The sequence below is a fragment of the Salvelinus fontinalis genome, chromosome 41 (assembly GCF_029448725.1).
Source record: "Salvelinus fontinalis isolate EN_2023a chromosome 41, ASM2944872v1, whole genome shotgun sequence".
NCBI classification, from domain to species: Eukaryota; Metazoa; Chordata; class Actinopteri; order Salmoniformes; family Salmonidae; genus Salvelinus; species Salvelinus fontinalis.
This window is the reverse complement of record NC_074705.1, coordinates 24190732-24213216: the sequence shown is the minus strand read 5'-3', so window position 1 is coordinate 24213216 and position 22485 is coordinate 24190732. Positions and strand designations below refer to the sequence as shown.

The following is a 22485-nucleotide window of genomic DNA, read 5'->3' as shown; positions in this document are numbered from 1 at the left end:
TGATAGACGAGTTTCCCACTAGTAATACCAGTTGGAGGTGCGTTCAATTAGATTTTCCCAGTCATATCCTGATATTTACGAAATTACAAGATGCTATGAACGCAGAATTACAATAGGCCTATAATTTATGGTTCAAGGGACCGTCGTAGTCTGTCGAGTACTCTTGCAAAAGTAGACTGCCACTGTCGGTGCACAATCATATATTTGTGTGCCACTTTAAAAGGAATGGGAAGCCTTGAAACCGCCGAGTTCCATGTTTGTATCTTCAAATTCAGAGCGGAGTTGAACTCCATGTTGAAACAAAGTTACCAACTCCCTTTTAAATGTATATAACTTTTATTTGTAGATTTTATACCGGTCTGGTACGTCATTGACTAGCCGAGAAATGTAATCGTTTGGATGCGTAATGTATTTAAATACTGTTTGCGGTTATGTAACTTTGTGCGCATTTATAATTTAATGTTCCTAGTCAGCGAACAATCTAAAACGGAACAAAGTTTTTAGTTTCTATTGTGGATCAAGTCTGGTGTAATGGACCACCAGTCCTCAATAATCACGCAAGTTAGTCGAGATGAAGAGGCGAATAGAGAGAAGGGTAAGTTTTGGAGAAAGTTCTCAAGATGCACGTCAGTTGTTTTGCACCACACTCAAAACTTTTCACAGTTAGCTAGCCTAGTTCGTCGTCCATTGGGTGTTTTCAACGACGAGGACAGTGTTTACGAAACGAAACTGTATCAAATCTGCAATCGTCTACTACCATTGTGTGACCACAATGAATGGCAACAACTAAGCTTCAAATGGCAACTTTTTGACAGGCAAGGTTACGTGCAGTGAGGACGGACGAGCCCACTCAATCAAATCGCGTAATCTAGTTACAATTAATTGACGAGGCTGCAGTTGCTGTCTGTCATAGACCTCCTAAAAAAGCGAACACTTCTGAAATAACTTGTTGAGAGTTTCAACATTTAAAACGCATCTGTGTACTAGGCTACAGACTGATGCATTTATAAACGTGTGTTTTGTTTACATTAACCATTGTTCTAGAAGACTGGTCAACATGTTTTATGGGTGGGGCGTTCTTGAAAAGATTTTCCCGCTGTTATGCAATCAGTAGTTACCACAAGAGGACTGTACAGCTTCAATAGCCAGCCCTAGTATCTACATTATAATGACCCATTCAAACAGAGATTAAGGCCTGCCCACGCACCTTGTACTTTCTCATTGGCAACACAAAACTCGATGGATGGCAGAGTTAAACTACAGCCATAGGCTATATGAGAAATGCCATCTTGGTTTGTTGTCCACAAATTGGTCACAACGTTGTCGGAGTGGTAGCTGTGTCTCAGTGATAAACCTCAGAGAAGTCTGGAGATAATGTGTCAAGCAAGGTGTGAGGTGGCACCAAGTAGGGATTGTATTAGGTCCCGTGTGGCTCAGTTGGTAGAGCATGGCGCTTGCAACGCCAGGGTTGTGGGTTCGATTCCCACGGGGGACCAGTACAAAAAAAGTATGAATGTATGTACTTGTAAGTCGCTCTGGATAAGAGCGTCTGCTAAATGACTTAAATGTAAATGTAAATGTAAATTTAGTGTTTGTGATGTAATCGTACCAGGTAGACTGTAGTTTTACTTCCTGGTATGAGTAGCTCCTCTATTTGTTTTGATAACACATTACTATACAGTTATTCTCAGAGAAAGGTATATGTTGCAGTGTTTCCCTATATTCATAGACACTTTTTAAATGGATAGTCGTTGGCTCAATGACTGGAATTCTATTGGAACAGCTAGCATGTCATTGCACTAACGCCAGTAGCAATGTACCCCGTACCTTGCCACCATGGCTGAAATAAATCCTAAGGGAAGCACTGTGTGAAAGCCATGTCCAGGAGACACAAATGGAGTGAAAGCCCATGACTTTGACGGACTTCCTGTTTAACGCTGTAACTTCCTGTCTCTAGCTGACCAGGGCCAATGGGCAACCTGCGTTACTGGTCACTAACCAACCCAGAGACTCCTTGTTTATCAGATGTGAAAGGATTTGATAGGTAGGCAGTATCTAAAGTATCTGTGATACAATAAGAGCTCCTGAAAGCTCTGGTTGATCTTTCAATCCTTTCATATCTGTTAGGCAGCAGACTCAACCCGGATCTAGGGCCTAGGGAGGGCCTGGTTTGGAATTGGGCCCCTCTCTTGAAGATACACTATGCAGAAATCGCTCGACTATTTCCTGGTTGCCAAAATTCTAATAGTTTGTCTAATTTCAGTTTGTGACAAAACAAGCAAGCATAGTGTAGCGAATCATTGTACCATCTAAACCGCTGTGAAATATTTTCCATAAGCAAAAACATTGTATTTTCAGCTGTTTGAAGCTGGTGTACAAAACCAATAGTAAAAACAAAACTTAAGAATGGGAAGCATAGAAATAGTGTACATAGAACAGATCTACTGCTTCTTCAACCTGCTTTCAATGAGAATGACAGATTTATAACACACATTTATATGTGAATTTGTTCAGGTCGCCCAAAAAGTTACATATTGTAGCTTTAAAGGAGAGGGAATGGATTAGACGTATCCCTGCTGAGGCCCTATTCCCAGGCCGCTGTCTGCTCTCTGTAACCTGCCTTGTTGTGTGACATCTGATCCTGCTGCGTCAGTGGTGGTGGGCTGACACGATCTGTTTCCCCCTCTGATTTGCCCCCGCATTTCCCCTTCCTGTTTTGGTTTGGCCTGGACGTGGCAGTGGGCAGAGGAGGGTCACAGGTCTGGAACGGGCCAGAGAGGGAGAGAAAGAAAGGGGGAACAGTGAAAGAGTTTGTAACACGGTCACGTTGCGAGTGAGAGAAAGACAGGGAATAAAGAGAATGAAAGGGAGGAGAGCTTAAGGAAACCATTTGTCCCTTTTCTGATTGGGCAGCAGTTTGCAGAGAGTGAGGAGTGGAACTCACAAGCTTTATTATATTAAACAAAAAGTCTACAAAAAAGTGAAGTCAGTTTAGTCTTAAGAAAATGTTTTATTCCAAGACTGGCAGTCATAGTCAGGCAACGCTTAGAAATAGAGATTCGGCATTATAATAAATTGAGTTAAATCATTACATCTAAGTGGCTACTCAAACTGTCACTGATTTGAAGTGACATGCTCCTCTCATGACTTTCTTAGCTAAGTTTACATATTCCTCATGGAAATATTAAAGCTGCACAATCATCTCTCGCCTCAAGGACATTCCTCTTATAACTAATAACCAAGTAAAGTCTGTTTTATCTGTTAAATGTTTTTCATTCCAACCATTGGGGAAATAGCATCAGGTTGAAGTGACATGAGGTCAAAGACTAATGCTATACATTACATAAATTCTGCTGGAATGAACCTGAAAAATAACCATTACGTCACATGTATTATGCTTTGGGCATACAGTATATCTGCAGAAATAGGTTGTTCGCATTGGGACAAATCCCAACTCGGGCTACAGGAATTTCCACGCATATGTTCAATCGACATCACCCCACAAGTTACGCAAGAGTTCAAACTACAGCATGTACATGTGTCTCAAGTTAAGACTCGGTGAATAAACCACATCAGGGAGAAGTGAGAGTAAATAGATACGGGAAGACTGTGTGACTGACGGATGGACCCATTCTTTTCTTCCAGGTCCCCCACCCTCGTCGTCTAAGAAGCCCAGGAGTCGAGGCCTGTTCCACAGCCTCTTCTGCTGCCTATGTCATGACCAGGCGGAGCCCCCTCCGGTCAACAACAACGCCCCGCTACTGGTGGAGGAGAACGGGACTGTCTCCAAGGTATGTACCACTGCTCTCTTTAATGGTCCAGGAATGTTTTAGAATATGTCTATGGTTTGCGTAGGTCCAGGTAAATGCTGTGGTCTAGTTTGTATATGCAGTGTTTGCGTCGGTCCAGGTAAATGATCTGTTCTATTTTGTATATGCAGTGTTTGCATAGGTCCAGGTAAATGCTGTGGTCTAGTTTATACAGTGGGGAGAACAAGTAATTGATACACTGACGATTTTGCAGGTTTTCCTACTACAAAGCATGTAGAGGTCTGTCATTTTTATCATAGGTACACTTCAACTGTGAGAGACGGAATCTAAAACAAAAATCCAGAAAATCACATTGTATGATTTTTTAAGTAATTAATTTGCATTTTATTGCATGACGTAAGTATTTGACCACCTACCAACCAGTAAGAATTCCGGCTCTCAGACCTGTTAGTTTTTCTTTAAGAAGCCCTCCTGTTCTCCACTCATTACCTGTATTAACTGCACCTGTTTGAACTCGTTACCTGTATAAAAGACACCTGTCCACACACTCAATCAAACAGACTCCAACCTCTCCACAATGGCCAAGACCAGAGAGCAGTGTAAGGACATCAGGGATAAAATTGTAGACCTGCACAAGGCTGGGATGGGCTACAGGACAATAGGCAAGCAGCTTGGTGAGAAGGCAACAACTCTTGGCGCAATTATTAGAAAATGGAAGAAGTTCAAGCTCCATGCAAGATCTCACCTCGTGGGGCATCAATGATCATGAGGAAGGTGAGGGATCAGCCCAGAACTACACGGCAGGATCTGGTCAATGACCTGAAGAGAGCTGGGACCACAGTCTCAAAGAAAACCATTAGTAACACACTACGCCGTAATGGATTAAAATCCTGCAGCGCACGCAAGGTCCCCCTGCTCAAGCCAGCGCATGTCCAGGCCCATCTGAAGTTTCTCAATGACCATCTGGATGATCCAAAGGAGGAATGGGAGAAGGTCATGTGGTCTGATGAGACTAAAATAGAGCTTTTTGGTCTAAACTCCACTTGCTGTGTTTGGAGGAAGAAGGATGAGTACAACCCCAAAAACACCATCCCAACCGTGAAGCATGGAGGTGGAAACATCATTCTTTGGGGATGCTTTTCTGCAAAGGGGACAGGATGACTCCACCGTATTAAGGGGAGGATGGATGGGGCCATGTATCGCGAGATCTTGGCCTACAACCTCCTTCCCTCAGTAAGAGCATTGAAGATGGGTCGTGGCTGGGTCTTCCAGCATGACAACGACCGGAAACACACAGCCAGGGCAACTAAGGAGTGGCTCCGTAAGAAGCATCTCAAGGTCCTGGAGTGGCCTAGCCAGTCTCCAGACCTGAACCCAATAGAAAATCTTTGGAGGGAGCCGAAAGTCCGTATTGCCCAGCGACAGCCCCGAAACCTGAAGGATCTGGAGAAGGTCTGTATGGAGGAGTGGGCCAAAATCCCTGTTGCAGTGTGTGCAAACCTGGTCAAGAACTACAGGAAACGTATGATCTCTGTAATTGCAAACAAAGGTTTCTGTACCAAATATTAAGTTCTGCTTTTCTGATGTATCAAATACTTACGTCATGCAATAAAATGCAAATGAATTACTTAAAAATCATACAATGTGATTTTCTGGATTTTTGTTTTAGATTCCGTCTCTCACAGTTGAAGTGTACCTATGATAAAAAATTACAGACCTCTACATGCTTTGTAAGTAGGAACACCTGCAAAATCGGCAGTGTATCAAATACTTGTTCTCCCCACTGTATATGCAGTGTTTGCGTCGGTCCAGGTAAATGATCTGGTCTATTTTGTATATGCAGTGTTCGTGTCGGTCCAGGTGAATGCTCTGGTCTCGTTTATATTTGCAGTGTTTGTGTAGGTCCAGGTAAATGCTGTTTGTGTGTTTTTATGATGTCATAGTAAATGTTACCAACTAGGACGTGACTTGATGTTGGAGGTTTTTTAGGTCTATGTCACAGTGTAGTTTGTATTTTACATGTACCATGACAAATGTTAGTTTGTGGTTTGTGTACGCTAATTGGGTGTGTGGTTCAGGTCCAAGTCAGACCGCTGCTGCCTCAGGCCAAGTCAAAAGACGCAGGGAAGATCTGTGTTGTCATAGACCTGGATGAAACACTGGTCCACAGCTCATTCAAGGTAAGACCAGGAACATACTGCCTCACCATTTACACTAGTAATATTATATAGGCACAGATGCATTTTCCCATCAACCATGAGCTCTAAAGCTATTGGTTAACTTTGATACAATTGCTGTACCATTTAATATTGGGTTTAGCTTTTCTTAAGAAAATGTCGAATTCTCGCAAATGCAATGGACACATGTTTTTGTGTGCCTTTTTGCATCTCCTGTTTTCTTTTTATGGAGAGAGATTTTTCCCCTCTTGTGAAAGCATGACATCACCAGGCAGTAATGTCCAATAGTAATGAGAAACACTCTGAGAGCGAGGAAAGAGATTGGTTTCTCCACAGTATTATTGTTGGCAGTCACAATGACATCTCAGTCTGGATGTGTGAAAGTGGCAACAATGACAATCTGTTTTTTTATTCTAAATACACATGGTGTCTCTCATGTATACTGCGTTTCTGGTGTTTAGGATGTCTTTCAAGTGTTTTTGTTCAAAATAATGTATCTTTATTGTTCCCACAGCCGGTGAACAATGCTGATTTTATCATTCCCGTAGAGATCGATGGAACTGTTCATCAGGTGAGCCTATCACTGCGCATGGTGAAGAGCTTAACTATCACAGACAATGCACTTCATTGAAATACATTTTTACAAACCAATGCCATCAGCCTCTACCTTTCCATGTAAAATCCTTCAGTATTGTCAAGGTATATTATGGTTCTCTACAATACTGTATATCTGTATGTTACCAACTGCCCAGTCAGTAGCCACTTTCCCCAGGGCTGGGTTAGAATGGCATCTGAGGCCTTGGGTTTTCTACCACGTAAGGAACGTTGGAGTCACAGTGAGAGACTGTCACCACCTACAATGTTCTGAAGTTGGAGCCAACAGTGTATCTTGGGCCTGGGCCTGATTCAAGTAATCCAGGATAGGTTTGTTCAGAAAGGTAAAGCCTATTCTGCATGACTTGGTTCAGGACCATGACCCTCGGCAGCAGACCACTACGGAAAGAAGAAGTGAAAGACGGCTCAATGCATCTGAGTGTGGGGGATCTTTTTCATTTTGTTAAAGACGAGAAGTGGAAAGATAATGTATTTGGTTATTTGTTTAAACCTTAAACTTAACATACAATGTATCCATCCAGGTATATGTGTTGAAGCGACCTCACGTGGATGAGTTCCTGAAGAGGATGGGAGAGCTGTTTGAATGTATTCTGTTCACAGCTAGCCTGGCTAAGGTGAGGACAACACCATGTTAAACCAGCAAATGACTCAATGCAATCAAAACAAGTTTGTTTAAAAAGGTCCATTGCTGTCAAAAATGTGATATTTCTGTGTTTTATATTTCCACGCTGTGGTTGGAATAGTAGTGTGAAAATGATAATGCCCTTTTCGTGTACGAGCTGTTTTGAAAAGACTGCCTTAAATTTCAGCCTGTTTTGGTGGGATGGAGTTTTGGCCTGCCTGGTGACATCACCTGGGAGTAAATGAGTTAATAGAGCAATAAGAAAGAGTTCCAAACCTCAGGGGAAAATTCAGTTTCCCCTCCACACTCAGACCACTTCCAAACATTCCTAGCAAAATTCTTGCTAGAGAAATTGCTCTTTTCTAAGAAGCTATTTGTTTCTTTTTGACCATTTTAATTGAAAGCAATCACAGTGAGGTACTTTAATTGTTACCCAGAAATTATTTTATATTGAGATAAACAGCTGCATTGGACCTTTTTAAGGCTGGTCAAAAGCTGCAAAAGACAGGAAATCACAAATGTCACTTGTTTTCCTCACCTGATACGGAGACCCCTATGTGTGTTCCTCCAGTATGCGGACCCAGTGTCAGACCTGCTGGATAAGTGGGGTGCGTTCCGCGGTCGTCTATTCCGTGAGTCGTGTGTGTTCCACCGGGGGAACTACGTGAAGGACCTGAGTCGTCTGGGCAGGGACCTGAACAAGGTCATCATCATAGACAACTCCCCAGCCTCCTACGTCTTTCACCCAGACAACGCTGTAAGAACCAATCTCCTCCTCCTCCTTGGCCCCCTCTTTCTGTTCCTCCTCCTCTTTCATCATCCATTACTTAAAAAAAAAAGATGGCAGATGTTGGCTGACTATCTATAACCTCTTTACAAACCTTTTTTATGAATCATTTATAAACTATACCATTATATGACTGAAGGACCATGTAGAAGGAGGACGTCGTACCACTTGAAGGAAAGTGCCATCAGCTGTCTCTCTAGCTGCATTCTAACTAGCTCACTAGTTCATTGAAACCAGAGCCTGGCTCTCGTTGTGACTAGCTATATGACCGACTCTGGTGCCTCGCCATTGTAATTATCTCATTGTAACTACATGCATGTCTGACTCTGTCCCGTCTGTGTGTGGCTGCAGGTGCCTGTGGCGTCGTGGTTCGATGACATGGCCGACACCGAGCTCCTGGATCTAATCCCCTTCTTCGAAGGGCTCAGTAAAGTGGATGATGTCTACACGGTGCTCAGGCAACAGAGGGACTCCAGCTAGCAGTGCTGTCAGTCACCCTACCTCTCTACTACCGCCATCTACAGGACAGACCGAGAACCGCGGCCTTAAAGCGTCTTCACACCAACCGTACACCCCCTCAGCCTACCGTCCACCAGATCAACCACAAGACTTTCACCTCCAAGCCCACCCCTCTTCTTCAACCCTTCAGAACCACGCTAGTACTGCCCTCTATTGGGGAAACAGAGGACTTGATCCTCCAGAACACAATCTACCATCCCTCAACCACAGATGGGCTTGTGTAGATGGATGTTGTGGGTTATAATGAGTTAGGTTTTTATACAGTGCCTTTCATCAAATGTCATTGGAACATACAGGACAGTCAAGTAGAGGGAATCTACAGCGTTCTTCACAATGAAGAAAAAACATGTAGCAGGAAGGTAATGGGAGAGAACTCCCAGGATCCAATCAGAATCAGTTCTACAACGCCGGGTTGGAGTCGATAAGTTTCCGGAAGACCGAACACTTCTAGAACTCTGTATGGAAAAGCAAATAATAGCTGTATGAATGGATATTTACTACTTTTAACACTTTAATGTGCTTTTTATTTTATTCACTTATTCCCCAAGAGACAATTTAAAAAAAAAATAACAAGCACAGTATTGGCTTTGTGTAAGTCAAGTGGTTTTACTTCTTTCATCGCTCAGCTAGTATCATAATGACTAGCAGAATGAGCATCAGTACTTGTTAAGGGGGATGGAATCATAGAGAATGACATTTATCAGTTACTGCAGCTATCAAAACGTTCCATGTCCCTTAATCGTATTTGTTTAATTCGTTTTTTTATTAAAACCATAGGAATATGTGCGATAATGTGCCAGATAACATTTATACGGTTAATGGACCCGTTTTCATAAATACAGTAGTCAGATGACTGAACTGCACCTTAAATTACAATATAATCTTTTAGGATTTTTTGGATTACATTGTCTGTGGACTATGGACCTCAACCCAGACAGACACATGGACACAGTACCAGTACCAGTCAGTGGCCTGGAAAACCATTGGTATTCTGCAAGAGGACCTGGATATGTGTTGGAAAAACATATTTAGATTATGTCCAGGCAAACTGTTGGTCGTCCCTTTGCTGCCGTAGCAACGCTACATCCATGGAGGAGGGCTGGGCGACTATAGTGTGAATACCGGTATGGATCTGCATACCGCTATATATTTTTACAATAACAGAATTTTGATACAGTGCTAAATTAAATGAAAAGTTCTACAAATTGGACTAGTTCACTGTCAGTTTTGTCCTGGTTTGGTTGAGTATAAAACCATCAGAATGGAGAAAGCTCATTTAAAATCACAAAGAATTTATTTGTTGCCATTCTACGTCATGCACTAATCATAAAACACATTTAGACAAAAAATATATTTTGGCTGTAACGCCCAGCCTTACCATGGAGGAACGGTGTTGAGACAGTGTGTGTTAGCCATCTGGTTTTGACAAGCACACTTCTCCCTCCTTTTACTGGAAATAGTACTTGAATACTTTCCCTTTTTGATGATCTCTTTTTAAAGGACTGCAAATACTATGTTTCTTCAGACCAGATTGTAGGATTTGGGTAGTTTGGTTTTTAAGCTTCTGACACAAGGTAGGACTATATTAATCGCTACTTACCTGGGTTTGGAACCGTACAATAATAGTTATTTGTAAGTAAAAACTAAGAGATGGTCTATCAGGAAGTGAACAGGAAGAGTAGTTTAATGGATTGAGTGATTCGTATTGATTGATACAGTTTAATGAATGCATGGGGAAAAGCCACTGTGTTGGAGTTGACTAAAGGCCTACTAAAATACCTTGTGAAATAAGATGATTCAGAGTTTAAATAATCAGTAGACACATGATAAATCTATCAGTATTAAGAAATAATGCATTTTTAATGTTTAACATGTTTTACTAAATTTCACATTCCAACTTAAAACACTCACCAAGTGCCTATGTCAATCAAGTTAGATACAAAAGACAAGACATTTTTTTAATTTGATTTATCTTTTTCTTTTGGCAAGTGGGTTGGCCCTTTGTTAGTATTATCCAAAGGACGAACAGAAATCACTGTAGTACAAATCCAGAATGTTGTGGGCTCTCTAACAATGCATTCATGGATTCACACACAGACACACACACACACACACACAATAGGAACTGGGCGAATCCTGGTTTGAAATCCAAGCCACCCCAAGCCATCTAGATAATGTGACATCTAGATACGATTTACACACATTTGAAAAAATTTTTTTTTGCATATCTCAAGGCATGATTTCTGTCATAAAAACTCAGTAGGGATATTTACTGTCGTAGATCCCCAGTCCCTTTCAACTGCTTCAGGGCTGTTCCCTAGTCATTCACAGTGCTTTGGAAAAGAGAGCTTTCTATCACCATGGGGACCTTGACCTATTGCTGTACCTCTTCTTCCTGTATTCAAACACATTAAATAATATATGCATATATTATACACATATGTATATTTTGTTTTGCACTGTAATAAAGCAAACAAAAGTGAAATTAATATATTATGGATTATTCATGTGACTTATGATTGAATAGCTGTAACGTAGTTTGTGGACAGTCTTTTTATCATACCAAATTGTATTAAACTGTTTAATTATGATATCTTCCATAAATGCAACATAATTAAATAAACAGTGCAGGTGCTTGTGTGTTCAGACGCTCTATCCTCAGCAATACAAAAAGCCACGATTTGACATCGAAGCACATTCAAAAGTAACAATGTTTGTAAGCTCTATCCTAAGATATTGTCTGACAGTTTTATTGGATAAAACCCTTCATTCAAACTATGGATGTCAGTATTTAATGACAGTAGGGAAAATATAACATCTTCAAAAAAAATATTTTTTACTTAATTATAGAATTAAAATGTTAATTTCCAATCAATATATTTTCAAAATAAATATGTGTAACAGATGTGTACAATTTCTTTATATCCATCCACACAGGCATTCATACCCACCATTATAAACCATTATAACACCTTCAGACACCCAAGAGTGTTGCATACCGACTTGACTGGAATCCACCCTTTTTAACATTTCTCTCCAAGGTTACTTTCTGCCCTTTACAACTGACTGAAGATCAGCTTTGCTCATAACCCCAACCATTGAGTAAAACATCAAAACTGATCCTGAAACAGTTGTTTGGGGCTTAAGTACCACATTTCATCATCACGTTCCACTTTTCTGTCTCACTCATTACATGCAGTTTAGATCAGATAGACCGCATTCTAATATAGTACCTTCAAACCCTAAAACAGTCTCAGACATTTGATTCCTGATCATAACAGAATCAACATTTCCCATTCACTCCCCCTTGCTTCTACTTCCACATCACGTTCAGTTTGGCGCTGCTCTTGGCCTTTCCCATGGCGAAGGTAACCGTCCCGCTCATGTCTGGTCTGGTCTGTTTCAGGTTCAGTTTGTGGACGGTTCCGTGGTTCTCTAAGCGGACATCAGGGCTGGACTGGATGGTCTCTCCGTTCAGAGTCCAGACTGGGGGCCTGCTGATGGCCACGGACACCTCACACTGGAAACAGGCCTGGTCAGGAGCTGTCACCGCCACATCCTCCAGCTCTGTCTCTATCACCAGGGACTGGGCTGGAGAGGCAAGGGGATGGAGGGTTAAAAGAGATGGGTCACTTTTCCCACAGGAACATCATTCTACGTGTATGAGGGAGAGAGAGAAATGTGAAAAGGGTAAGGTGAGAGATTGAGAGGAATAAGGTGACAGAGGGACATGTCGAAAAACAGCAACAATATGTCAATACGGATATATTGTTTTACAAGAAAACACAATCCACTCACCTTCCACCAGGAGTTGGGCTGTGGAGGTATGCTCCCCAACCTCTATACTATAGGTACCCTCATCCTCTACAGTTGCCTCGTGGATGGTCAATTTATGGTAGCAGCCGTCACTCTGGATCTCTAGCCTATCAGAAGACACCAGCTCTGCCTTGCCTCTGTACCATGTGAGTTCACAGCGCGGCGTGGACACGGTGCAGTCCAGAATCACGCGGTGCTTCTCCAGAGCCGTGCGGTCTCTGAGAGGCTTCACGATAGACACGGGGGCCTCTGTGAAAAAATATGAGAAGTGCAGATATTTCAATGAAGAGAACTGTTTGAGGTCAGATCATGCACAGGGAGTTCTGTCACCCACAACAGAGGTTTGGGTTTCTGTCTGCTTATAAGAACTGATGTCAGATCAGCTGGAATATCACACAGAGATAGGTGAGGTAGACCTGCAGCTCGGTAGGTAAAGCCCTACCTTCCACCTCTAGGTAGGCTGTTGATTCTGTCTGTTTGGTCACAAAGCGGATCTCCCCAGAATCCTCAGCTTTAACGCTGCACATGAGAAGGAAGTGTTTGGTCCCTGCAGGAAGAAACAAAGACATGGAATTTCAATGTTTATTCTATTATTTATTTGACCTTTACTTTACCAGGTATGTCAATTAAGAACAAATGATTCACCGCAATCATGAAGTTTAACGGTTTGCTGGATGAACTGATTGATTGACTGATGTGTCACTAACCCTCTGTGCGTATCTTGATGGTGCTAGTGGGTCGTATCTTGTGTCCATCCTTGTACCACTCCCCGGTCACGTCCTCCATGGACACCTCACACATGAACACAGCATTCTGGTCCTCCTGGACATACAGGTCCTCCAGCCCATGTAGCACCTCCAGTTCAGCCTCTGTGGAGGGAGATTGGAAGATTGGTTCAACACATTGGAACATTGGTACATAGTAACAGTGTGCAAATGTAACCGTGCCAACAATGGAACAGCATTAGTCAGGCAGCCATGACCTCTAGGTGGCAGTAGCACGCAGTACAAGGTTGGCTGTGTTGGCCTGTTTCAGCCTTCCTGTCACTATAACTGAACACTAGAGGTCAATGAAGAGTACCGTACTGAGATGTTTTACATGCACTTGGAATGAAGACCGTTCTGCAGTGATTTGATAAGGAGAGTGTACAGTATATTACCATAGACCTCCAGGTTACAGGATGTATTGACGTCTCCTACGTCACAGGTGTAGGTGCCTGCATCAGAGAGGCTACACTGCAGCAGCTGACAGAACCTCTTCCTCCCAATGGAGTAAATACGGTACTGGGTCTTCCCTGGCTTCAGCTCTGTCCCATTCTACAGTCAAGAAGAAAGACAGGGGACCAACATTATTACCGTATTCTCAGGGACAGACAACACACATGTAATGAGATCAAACTGTTTACTTCCTGTCTGTGCCTTTTCTACATAACATGGTAATACACTACTGACACTAATATGGCAGGTCTATTGGTTGTATATCTATTACCTTCAGCCACTTGACCTCCACGTTCTGTCTGGACAGCTCACACTCCAATGTGGCAGGAGAGCCCTGCTCCAGTCTCATGTCTATCAGCTTCTTCATGATAGTCACTGGAGTCTCTGGGAAAGAACAACAACATGGAAGAAATGTTAAGAAAAGTTCTATACTATAACATCCAATCCAGCCTCAGCTCTCCAAGGTTAAATATCCCTGTATTAAATAACTAGATATTCATGATGATGTTCTCGACCCTCAACCCTCTCCCTCCCTCTCTATCTCTGTACCACAAACGCTGTCTCGGCCTCTGAATGATCGGCTATGAAAAGCCAACTGACATTTACTCCTGAGGTGCTGAACTGTTGCACCCTCTACATTACAACCACTGCGATTATTATTTGACCCTGTGTAACGGATGTGAAATGACTAGCTAGTTAGCGGGTACGCGCTAACCGTGGACCGTCCTTTGTGGAGCGATGGGTAACGATGCTTCGTGGGCGACCGTTGTTGATGTGTGCAGAGGGTCCCTGGTTCGCGCCCGAGTTCCGGGCGAGGGGACGTACTAAAGTTATACTGTTACACCTGCTGGTCATCTATGAACGTTTGAACATCTTGAAGAACGACCTGGCCTTAATGGCCATGTACTCTTATACTCTCCACCTGGCACAGCCAGAGCCTGATTCCTCTCTAGGTTTCTTCCTAGGTTCCTACCTTTCTAGGGAGTTTTTCCTAGTCACCGTGCTTCTATATCTGCATTGTTTGGGGTTTTAGGTTTGGTTTCTGTACAAGCACTTTGTGACATCTGCTGATGTTAAAAGGGCTTTATAAATATTTTTGATTGATTATTGATGATGATGATGATACCTCACCCTTGACAGTGAGCCTGGCAGAGGTCCGGACTCCCTCCGCAGAGAAGACGATGGTGCCCGTGTCCTCCAGGGTAAGGTTGGACAGGGTGAGGCCGTGGACCAGCTCGTTGCAGCTCACCCGCCAGTGGTTGCTGGGTTTGACCCGGATGCCGTCCTTCTGCCAGACGCCCTCCACGCCAGTGTGAGACAGCTCCACCTCGAAGGAGGCCGTCTCCCGCTCAAATGTGTCCGTCTCCGCCAGACCCTTACGGATGGCGATCTTACGGGCTGTAGAGGTAGAGACATTGACAGATGGTTAAAATATAACACACCGAAAGCCAGGAGACATTTTTGCCACAGCATCACCCCTATAGTCTATAGGCTATTATTGTAAGATGATATACCAACATTTCATCCATCTCTCACCCACAGGGCTTTACCCATTGTTATTTTAGTGCCTGACGGCAGGCGGCACCATACATGATAGTGTTGGCCAACATTCATTGTAGCTGTTGTTGACAGCTACTATATATAAAGGCACAGTAAATTCAGTTGCAAATAGAATCCAGGACTCAAGCTGTTGTTTTATTAGCTAAGCATAACAGGACACTGCCATAGTGTTGAAGACTTTGGTTCATTACTCTAACTGATGAAATCCTATTCATATCAATAATAATAAACTGGGTGGTTTCGAGTCCTGAATGCTAATTGGCTGACAGCCGTGGTATATCAGACCATATACCATGGGTATGACAAAACATTTATTTTTACTGCTTAGTTACGTTGGTAACCAGTTTATAATAAAAATAAGGCACCTCGGGGGTTTGTGGTAAATTACCAATATTATTGAAGACTTTGGTCAATTTAAATGACCAATATACCACAGCTAAGGGCTGTATCTGATGAAATCCTATCATTATCAATCAGTATGACATAGTGTTTGGACATTGTCTTACGCTCCACGTTGAGTTTGACCTGCGTGCGGTCGTGTAGGGTTTCACAGCGGTAGGTTCCGCGGTCAGAGAGGTTGAGGTTGCAGATGGTCAGGCTGCGTTTGCGTCCGCTCTGGCCCAGGGTGTGTCGGGGTCCTGGCTGGATGACCACACCCTGCCTCATCCACTGGACCTCGCCCGTGTCCAGACTGACCTCTGTTTCCATGGTAGCGTCTCCGTACTCCTCGGCCATCACCGCCTCCATCTTCTTAGTGAAGGTCACCTGAGCTTCTGGATAACACCGGAAGGACAAAACATGACTGTTAAAGGGATGGTTGACTAAGAATACACATTTGTATGGTAATTCACTTACTTAGGCTTTGTTTAAGTTATTTATGTAGGTATGTTGACTGGGAACACTTTCTCATTTACAGAAACAACCTTGTGAGAGTTGCCTGCTCCCATCTGACACTCAGGTCAAGCTAAACAAGTGCATCTCAAGTATTTGAAAGTATTTGCCATATATACACTGCTCAAAAAAATAAAGGGAACACTTAAACAACACAATGTAACTCCAAGTCAATCACACTTCTGTGAAATCAAACTGTCCACTTAGGAAGCAACACTGATTGACAATAAATTTCACATGCTGTTGTGCAAATGGAATAGACAAAAGGTGGAAATTATAGGCAATTAGCAAGACACCCCCAATAAAGGAGTGGTTCTGCAGGTGGTGACCGCAGACCACTTCTCAGTTCCTATGCTTCCTGGCTGATGTTTTGGTCACTTTTGAATGCTGGCGGTGCTTTCACTCTAGTGGTAGCATGAGACGGAGTCTACAACCCACACAAGTGGCTCAGGTAGTGCAGCTCATCCAGGATGGCACATCAATGCGAGCTGTGGCAAGAAGGTTTTCTGTGTCTGTCAGCGTAGTGTCCAGAGCATGGAGGCGCTACCAGGAGACAGGCCAGTACATCAGGAGATGTGGAGGAGGCCGTAGGAGGGCAACAACCCAGCAGCAGGACTGCTACCTCCGCCTTTGTGCAAGGAGGAGCACTGCCAGAGCCCTGCAAAATGACCTCCAGCAGTGTTCCCTTTATTTTTTTGAGCAGTGTATTTGACCCAGGTCTGCTGTGGACTCACCCTGTACTTTGAGGGTGGCCTTGGACACGTTCCCCTCAGCCTCCACTGTGATCTTAGAGGAGTCCAGGACCTGACAGCTCTTGATCACCATGGTGTGACACAGGCCGTTCTGCGTCGCCTGGAAACGAGCACCCATGACGACGAGCTCGCCGTCCATCCCCCACACCAGCTGCACGTCCTCTGGCGACACCACGCACTTGAAGGTGGCGTCCTCTCCCTCTAACACCATGGTGTTGTGGAGCTCTGTCAAGAACTCTACCACGCGGGGCACTCGGGGGAGGAGGGGAAAGGGAGAAAAGGAAAGAAAAACTAATGAAGGGCTCAAAGGTTTGTTGATTCATTTAATTAGGGGTATTAATTCTGGGCTGGAACCACAACCTGCACCCACTTAGAGGGCTGTACTACTTACTCTCGACTCTGAGCCTGGCGGCGGTGCGGTCGTCCTTGGACTCGCAGGCGTACTCCCCCGTGTCCTCCCTGGTCAGCCTGTGGATGGTCAGGCTGCGTTCCACGCCGTCGGCCCGGATAGTGAACCTCCGGCTGGGGACAATCTCCACGCCGTCCTTCAGCCACTGGACGTCCGCCTTGGGCTTACACACCTCACAGCGTATGGTCACCATGCCGTCCGCATGGGCCACGGTGTCGTGGAGCGGCTTGGCAAACTTCACCCTCATCTCTGAGACCACAAGTGAGAGAGAGCTGTTAAGATTGGTGATACCTTCTATCGCCCTCCGAAACCCCATTCATACTGCATTCTTTCAACCCCACGGTGCTTTACAAGACTTTAGTCATTCACAACAGCTTGTCATTCACAACAGCATTTTTCTGTCACCTTTTCTTATTGGGATTTGGCTCATAGCATCATATTATTCTCTGTTGGTTAAAGAGACACAGTGCTCCCCCCTGATCTACAGCTACTATATGATTAGATATAGACAGAATGGAAACATGGAAGTTAAAAACCTTTGACTAGCAGACTGAAATGCATCTCGTCTGTGTTGGCGTCTACTGTGTACTCTCCACTGTCCGACCGTCTCAGCGGGTCAATGGTGAGGAACCGGTTGGCGCCGTCGACCCCCGTGTGGAAGCGGTCCCCTATGACGGGCGTCCAGTCCTTGAGCCAGCGAACGGGAGCGTTCTCCTTAGACACGACCCCCATCAGCGTCACGCTCTCTGCCTCGTAACCCGTGATGATGTTCACTGCCTGTTTGTCTACGAAGGTGACAGGGGAGTCTGGGAGAGAGAGAGAGGGAGAGAGAACGAAGTGAAAAAGGTTCACACCCTTTAGTATATACTGTAGTATACATTTTAAAGTTAAAGTTCATTCCACTGTAGACAGGGTCTCGTTTCGACTAAATGTGATCACTCTTTTGTTGCTGAGAATTTTCCTGCACAAAAGGTTTCTAAAGTGTGTAATTTCCACTTTAAAATGTCAGAATTGATTTCCACGAACGAAAATGTATCAACTCGTACAAAAAAAAAAAATATATATATAATCTACATCAATCACATTTCCTGTTTCTTCAGGATTATTTTCCTGCTGTTGCGAACTGGCTCAAACTAAGATCCTACATTTGTAAGACTTTAAACACCCTTTTGTCCATATAGCCCAGCCAATTACCTTGGATCTTCACCAGGGTGACCATCTTGTCATCGATAGCATCACACATGTACTTCCCAGAGTCAGAGGGCAGGATGTCAGAGAGGATGAGTTTCCTGAGCGTGCCGTAGCTCTCGATGTAGGTCCGGTCATCGCTAGTCAGCTGTCTGTCGTTACAGTACCACTGGACAGGGGCATTGGCCCGGGACACCTCACAGGCCAGGATCAGGTCGTCCCCGGCAACCATCTCCTGGTAGTCTGCGTCCTCAGAGTTCCCCAGGATGGTCACTGGAGGCTCTGGAGAAGGAGGAAGAGACTTACGTTTTTTTGTTGATTTAAATCAGATGCAGTTTTAATAGGTATTATCAATATGTTAACAGATCCACCTTGCCCTCTGAAAGGCTAGGAGGAATTATTTTCACCATAGTGCTTAGTTTTACACCTATCTGATCCTCTAAGATCTCTACCAGTACATAGGGGTAAGGGGTAAGGGGTAGGGGATGAGAGGTAGAGATATGGGGTAAGGGGTAGGAGATGAGAGGTAGAGGTATGGGGTAAGTGGTAGGGGGTAAGGGGTAGGGGATGAGAGGTAGAGGTATGGGGTAGGTGGTAGGGGGTAATGGGGTAGGAGATGAGAGGTAGAGGTATGGGGTAAGTGGTAGGAGATAAGGGGTAGGGGATGAGAGGTATGGGGTAAGTGGTAGGGGGTAAGGGTTAGGGGGTGAGAGGTAGAGGTATGGGGTAGGTGGTAGGTGGTAGGGGGTAAGGGGTAGGGGATGAGAGGTAGAGGTATGGGGTAGGTGGTAGGGGGTAATGGGGTAGGGGATGAGAGGTAGAGGTATAGGGTAGGTGGTAGGGGGTAATGGGGTAGGGGATGAGAGGTAGAGGTATGGGGTAAGTGGTAGGGGATAAGGGTTAGGGGATGAGAGGTAGAGGTATGGGGTAGGTGGTAGGGGGTAAGGGGTAGGGGATAAGAGGTAGAGGTATGGGGTAGGTGGTAGGGGGTAAGGGTTAGGGGGTGAGAGGTAGAGGTATGGGGTAGGTGGTAGGGGGTAAGGGGTAGGGGATGAGAGGTAGAGGTATGGGGTAGGTGGTAGGGGGTAATGGGGTAGGGGATGAGAGGTAGAGGTATAGGGTAGGTGGTAGGGGGTAATGGGGTAGGGGATGAGAGGTAGAGGTATGGGGTAAGTGGTAGGGGATAAGGGTTAGGGGATGAGAGGTAGAGGTATGGGGTAGGTGGTAGGGGGTAAGGGGTAGGGGATAAGAGGTAGAGGTATGGGGTAGGTGGTAGGGGGTAAGGGTTAGGAGATGAGAGGTAGAGTTATGGGGTAGCGGTAGGGGGTAAGGGTTAGGGGATGAGAGGTATGGGGTAGGTGGTAGGGGGTAAGGGGTAGGGGATGAGAGGTAGAGGTATGGGGTAGGTGATAGGGGGTAAGGGTTAGAGGATGAGAGGTAGAGGTATGGGGTAGGTGGTAGGGGGTAAGGGTTAGGGGATGAGAGGTAGAGGTATGGGGTAGGTGGTAGGGGGTAAGGGGTAGGGGATGAGAGATAGAGGTATGGGGTAGGTGGTAGGGGGTAAGGGGTAGGGGATGAGAGGTAGAGGTATGGGGTAAGTGGTAGGGGGTAAGGGGTAGGGGATGAGAGGTAGAGGTATGGGGTAGGTGGTAGGGGGTAAGGGGTAGGGGATGAGAGGTAGAGGTATGGGGTAAGTGGTAGGGGGTAAGGGTTAGGGGCTGAGAGGTATGGGGTAGGTGGTAGGTGGTAGAGGGGTAAGGGGTAGGGGATGAGCGGGAGAGGTATGGGGTAGGTGGTAGGGGGTAAGGGGTAGGGGATGAGAGGTAGAGGTATGGGGTAGGTGGTAGGGGGTAAGGGGTATGGGGATGAGAGGTAGAGGTATGGGGTATGGGGTAGGGGATGAGAGGTAGAGGTATGGGGTAGGTGGTAGGGGGTAAGGGGTAGGGGATGAGAGGTAGAGGTATGGGGTAGGTGGTAGGGAGAAAGGGTTAGGGGATGAGAGGTAGAGGTAGGTGTTAGGGGGTAAGGGGTAGGGGATGAGAGGTAGAGGTATGGGGTAGGTGGTAGGGGGTAAGGGTTAGGGGATGAGAGGTATGGGGTAGGTGGTAGGGGGTAAGGGTTAGGGGATGAGAGGTAGAGGTATGGGGTAGGTGGTAGGGGGTAAGGGGTAGGGGATGAGAGGTATGGGGTAGGTGGTAGGGGGTAAGGGTTAGGGGATGAGAGGTAGAGGTATGGGGTAGGTGGTAGGGGGTAAGGGGTAGGGGATGAGAGGTAGAGGTATGGGGTAGGTGGTAGGGGTAATGGGGTAGGGGATGAGAGGTAGAGGTATGGGGTAGGTGGTAGGGGGCAATGGGGTAGGGGATGAGAGGTAGAGGTATGGGGTAGGTGGTAGGGGGTAAGGGGTAGGGGATGAGAGGTAGAGGTATGGGGTAAGTGGTAGGGGGTAATGGGGTAGGGGGTGAGAGGTAGAGGTATGGGGTAAGTGGTAGGGGGTAAGGGTTAGGGGATGAGAGGTATGGGGTAGGTGGTAGGTGGTAGGGGGTAAGGGTTAGGGGAAGAGAGGTAGAGGTATGGGGTAGGTGGTAGGGGGTAAGGGGTAGGGGATGAGAGGTAGAGGTATGGGGTAGGTGGTAGGTGGTAGGGGGTAAGGGGTATGGGGATGAGAGGTAGAGGTATGGGGTATGGGGTAGGGGATGAGAGGTAGAGGTATGGGGTATTAGGTAGGGGATGAGAGGTAGAGGTATGGGGTAGGTGGTAGGGGTTAAGGGGTAGGGGATGAGAGGTAGAGGTATGGGGTAGGTGGTAGGGGGTAAGGGTTAGGGGATGAGAGGTAGAGGTAGAGGTAGAGGTAGGTGTTAAGGGGTAGGGGGTGAGAGGTAGAGGTATGGGGTAGGTGGTAGGGGGTAAGGGGTAGGGGATGAGAGGTAGAGGTATGGGGTAGGTGGTAGGGGGTAAGGGTTAGGGGATGAGAGGTATGGGGTAGGTGGTAGGGGGTAAGGGTTAGGGGATGAGAGGTAGAGGTATGGGGTAGGTGGTAGGGGGTAAGGGTTAGGGTATGAGAGGTAGAGGTAGAGGTAGAGGTAGGTGTTAAGGGGTAGGGGATGAGAGGTAGAGGTATGGGGTAGGTGGTAGGGGGTAAGGGGTAGGGGATGAGAGGTAGAGGATATGGGGTAGGTGGTAGGGGGTAAGGGTTAGGGGATGAGAGGTATGGGGTAGGTGGTAGGGGGTAAGGGTTAGGGGATGAGAGGTAGAGGTATGGGGTAGGTGGTAGGGGGTAAGGGGTAGGGGATGAGAGGTATGGGGTAGGTGGTAGGGGGTAAGGGTTAGGGGATGAGAGGTAGAGGTATGGGGTAGGTGGTAGGTGGTAGGGGGTAAGGGTTAGGGGATGAGAGGTAGAGGTATGGGGTAGGTGGTAGGGGATAATGGGGTAGGGGATGAGAGGTAGAGGTATGGGGTAGGTGGTAGGGGGTAATGGGGTAGGGGATGAGAGGTAGAGGTATGGGGTAGGTGGTAGGGGGTAATGGGGTAGGGAATGAGAGGTAGAGGTATGGGGTAGGTGGTAGGGGTTAAGGGTTAGGGGATGAGAGGTAGAGGTATGGGGTAGGTGGTAGGGGGTAAGGGGTAGGGGGTAAGAGGTAGAGGTATGGGGTAGGTGGTAGGGGGTAAGGGGTAGGAGATGAGAGGTAGAGTTATGGGGTAAGTGGTCGGGGGTAAGGGTTAGGGGATGAGAGGTAGAGGTATGGGGTAGGTGGTAGGGGGTAAGGGATGAGAGGTAGAGGTATGGGGTAGGTGGTAGGGGGTAAGGGTTAGAGGATGAGAGGTAGACGTATGGGGTAGGTGGTAGGGGGTAAGGGTTAGGGGATGAGAGGTAGAGGTATGGGGTAGGTGGTAGGGGGTAAGGGGTAGGGGATGAGAGGTAGAGGTATGGGGTAGGTGGTAGGGGGTAAGGGGTAGGGGATGAGAGGTAGAGGTATGGGGTAAGTGGTAGGGGGTAAGGGGTAGGGGATGAGCGGGAGAGGTATGGGGTAGGTGGTAGGGGGTAAGGGGTAGGGGATGAGAGGTAGAGGTATGGGGTAGGTGGTAGGGGGTAGGGGATGAGAGGTAGAGGTATGGGGTAGGTGGTAGGGGGTAAGGGGTAGGGGATGAGCGGTAGAGGTATGGG

At 45.9% G+C, this 22485-nt stretch overlaps 2 protein-coding genes and 1 non-coding gene across 3 annotated transcripts in view; 2 read left to right on the top strand and 1 right to left on the bottom strand.

The window, feature by feature from the left end:
- Positions 1-223: 223 nt before the first annotated feature.
- Positions 224-11395, top strand: LOC129840377 (carboxy-terminal domain RNA polymerase II polypeptide A small phosphatase 1-like). The gene is made up of 7 exons (XM_055908203.1): positions 224-595; positions 3646-3791; positions 5849-5950; positions 6462-6518; positions 7084-7176; positions 7756-7941; positions 8323-11395. The coding sequence occupies exons 1-7, from the start codon at positions 532-534 to the stop codon at positions 8449-8451; spliced, it is 777 nt and encodes a 258-aa protein (XP_055764178.1). The 5' UTR covers positions 224-531; the 3' UTR covers positions 8452-11395.
- On the top strand, positions 1421-1496 carry trnaa-ugc (transfer RNA alanine (anticodon UGC)). Its single transcript has one exon. It is a non-coding gene; the product is annotated as a tRNA-Ala (tRNA).
- Positions 11024-22485, bottom strand: part of LOC129840376 (obscurin-like protein 1) — a 35353-nt gene continuing 23891 nt past the window's right edge. Inside the window, exons 14-25 of the mRNA XM_055908202.1 lie at positions 18330-18605; positions 17672-17941; positions 17118-17384; positions 16709-16978; positions 15590-15856; positions 14655-14921; positions 13795-13907; positions 13466-13622; positions 13014-13175; positions 12749-12853; positions 12289-12555; positions 11024-12081 (exon numbers count right to left, since the gene is read on the bottom strand). Coding sequence (XP_055764177.1) covers positions 11804-12081; positions 12289-12555; positions 12749-12853; positions 13014-13175; positions 13466-13622; positions 13795-13907; positions 14655-14921; positions 15590-15856; positions 16709-16978; positions 17118-17384; positions 17672-17941; positions 18330-18605 — 2699 coding nt within the window. The 3' untranslated portion in view covers positions 11024-11803. The remainder of the gene's footprint in view (positions 12082-12288; positions 12556-12748; positions 12854-13013; positions 13176-13465; positions 13623-13794; positions 13908-14654; positions 14922-15589; positions 15857-16708; positions 16979-17117; positions 17385-17671; positions 17942-18329; positions 18606-22485) is intronic.

Bases quoted from the DNA above. Each gene is read 5' to 3' on its own strand.
- LOC129840377 (XM_055908203.1), top strand. From the start codon at position 532: ATGGACCACCAGTCCTCAATAATCACGCAAGTTAGTCGAGATGAAGAG. The intron at 596-3,645 runs GTAAGTTTTGGA...CTTTTCTTCCAG, and splicing joins AGAGGCGAATAGAGAGAAGG to GTCCCCCACCCTCGTCGTCT. The intron at 7,942-8,322 runs GTAAGAACCAAT...GTGTGGCTGCAG, and splicing joins TCTTTCACCCAGACAACGCT to GTGCCTGTGGCGTCGTGGTT.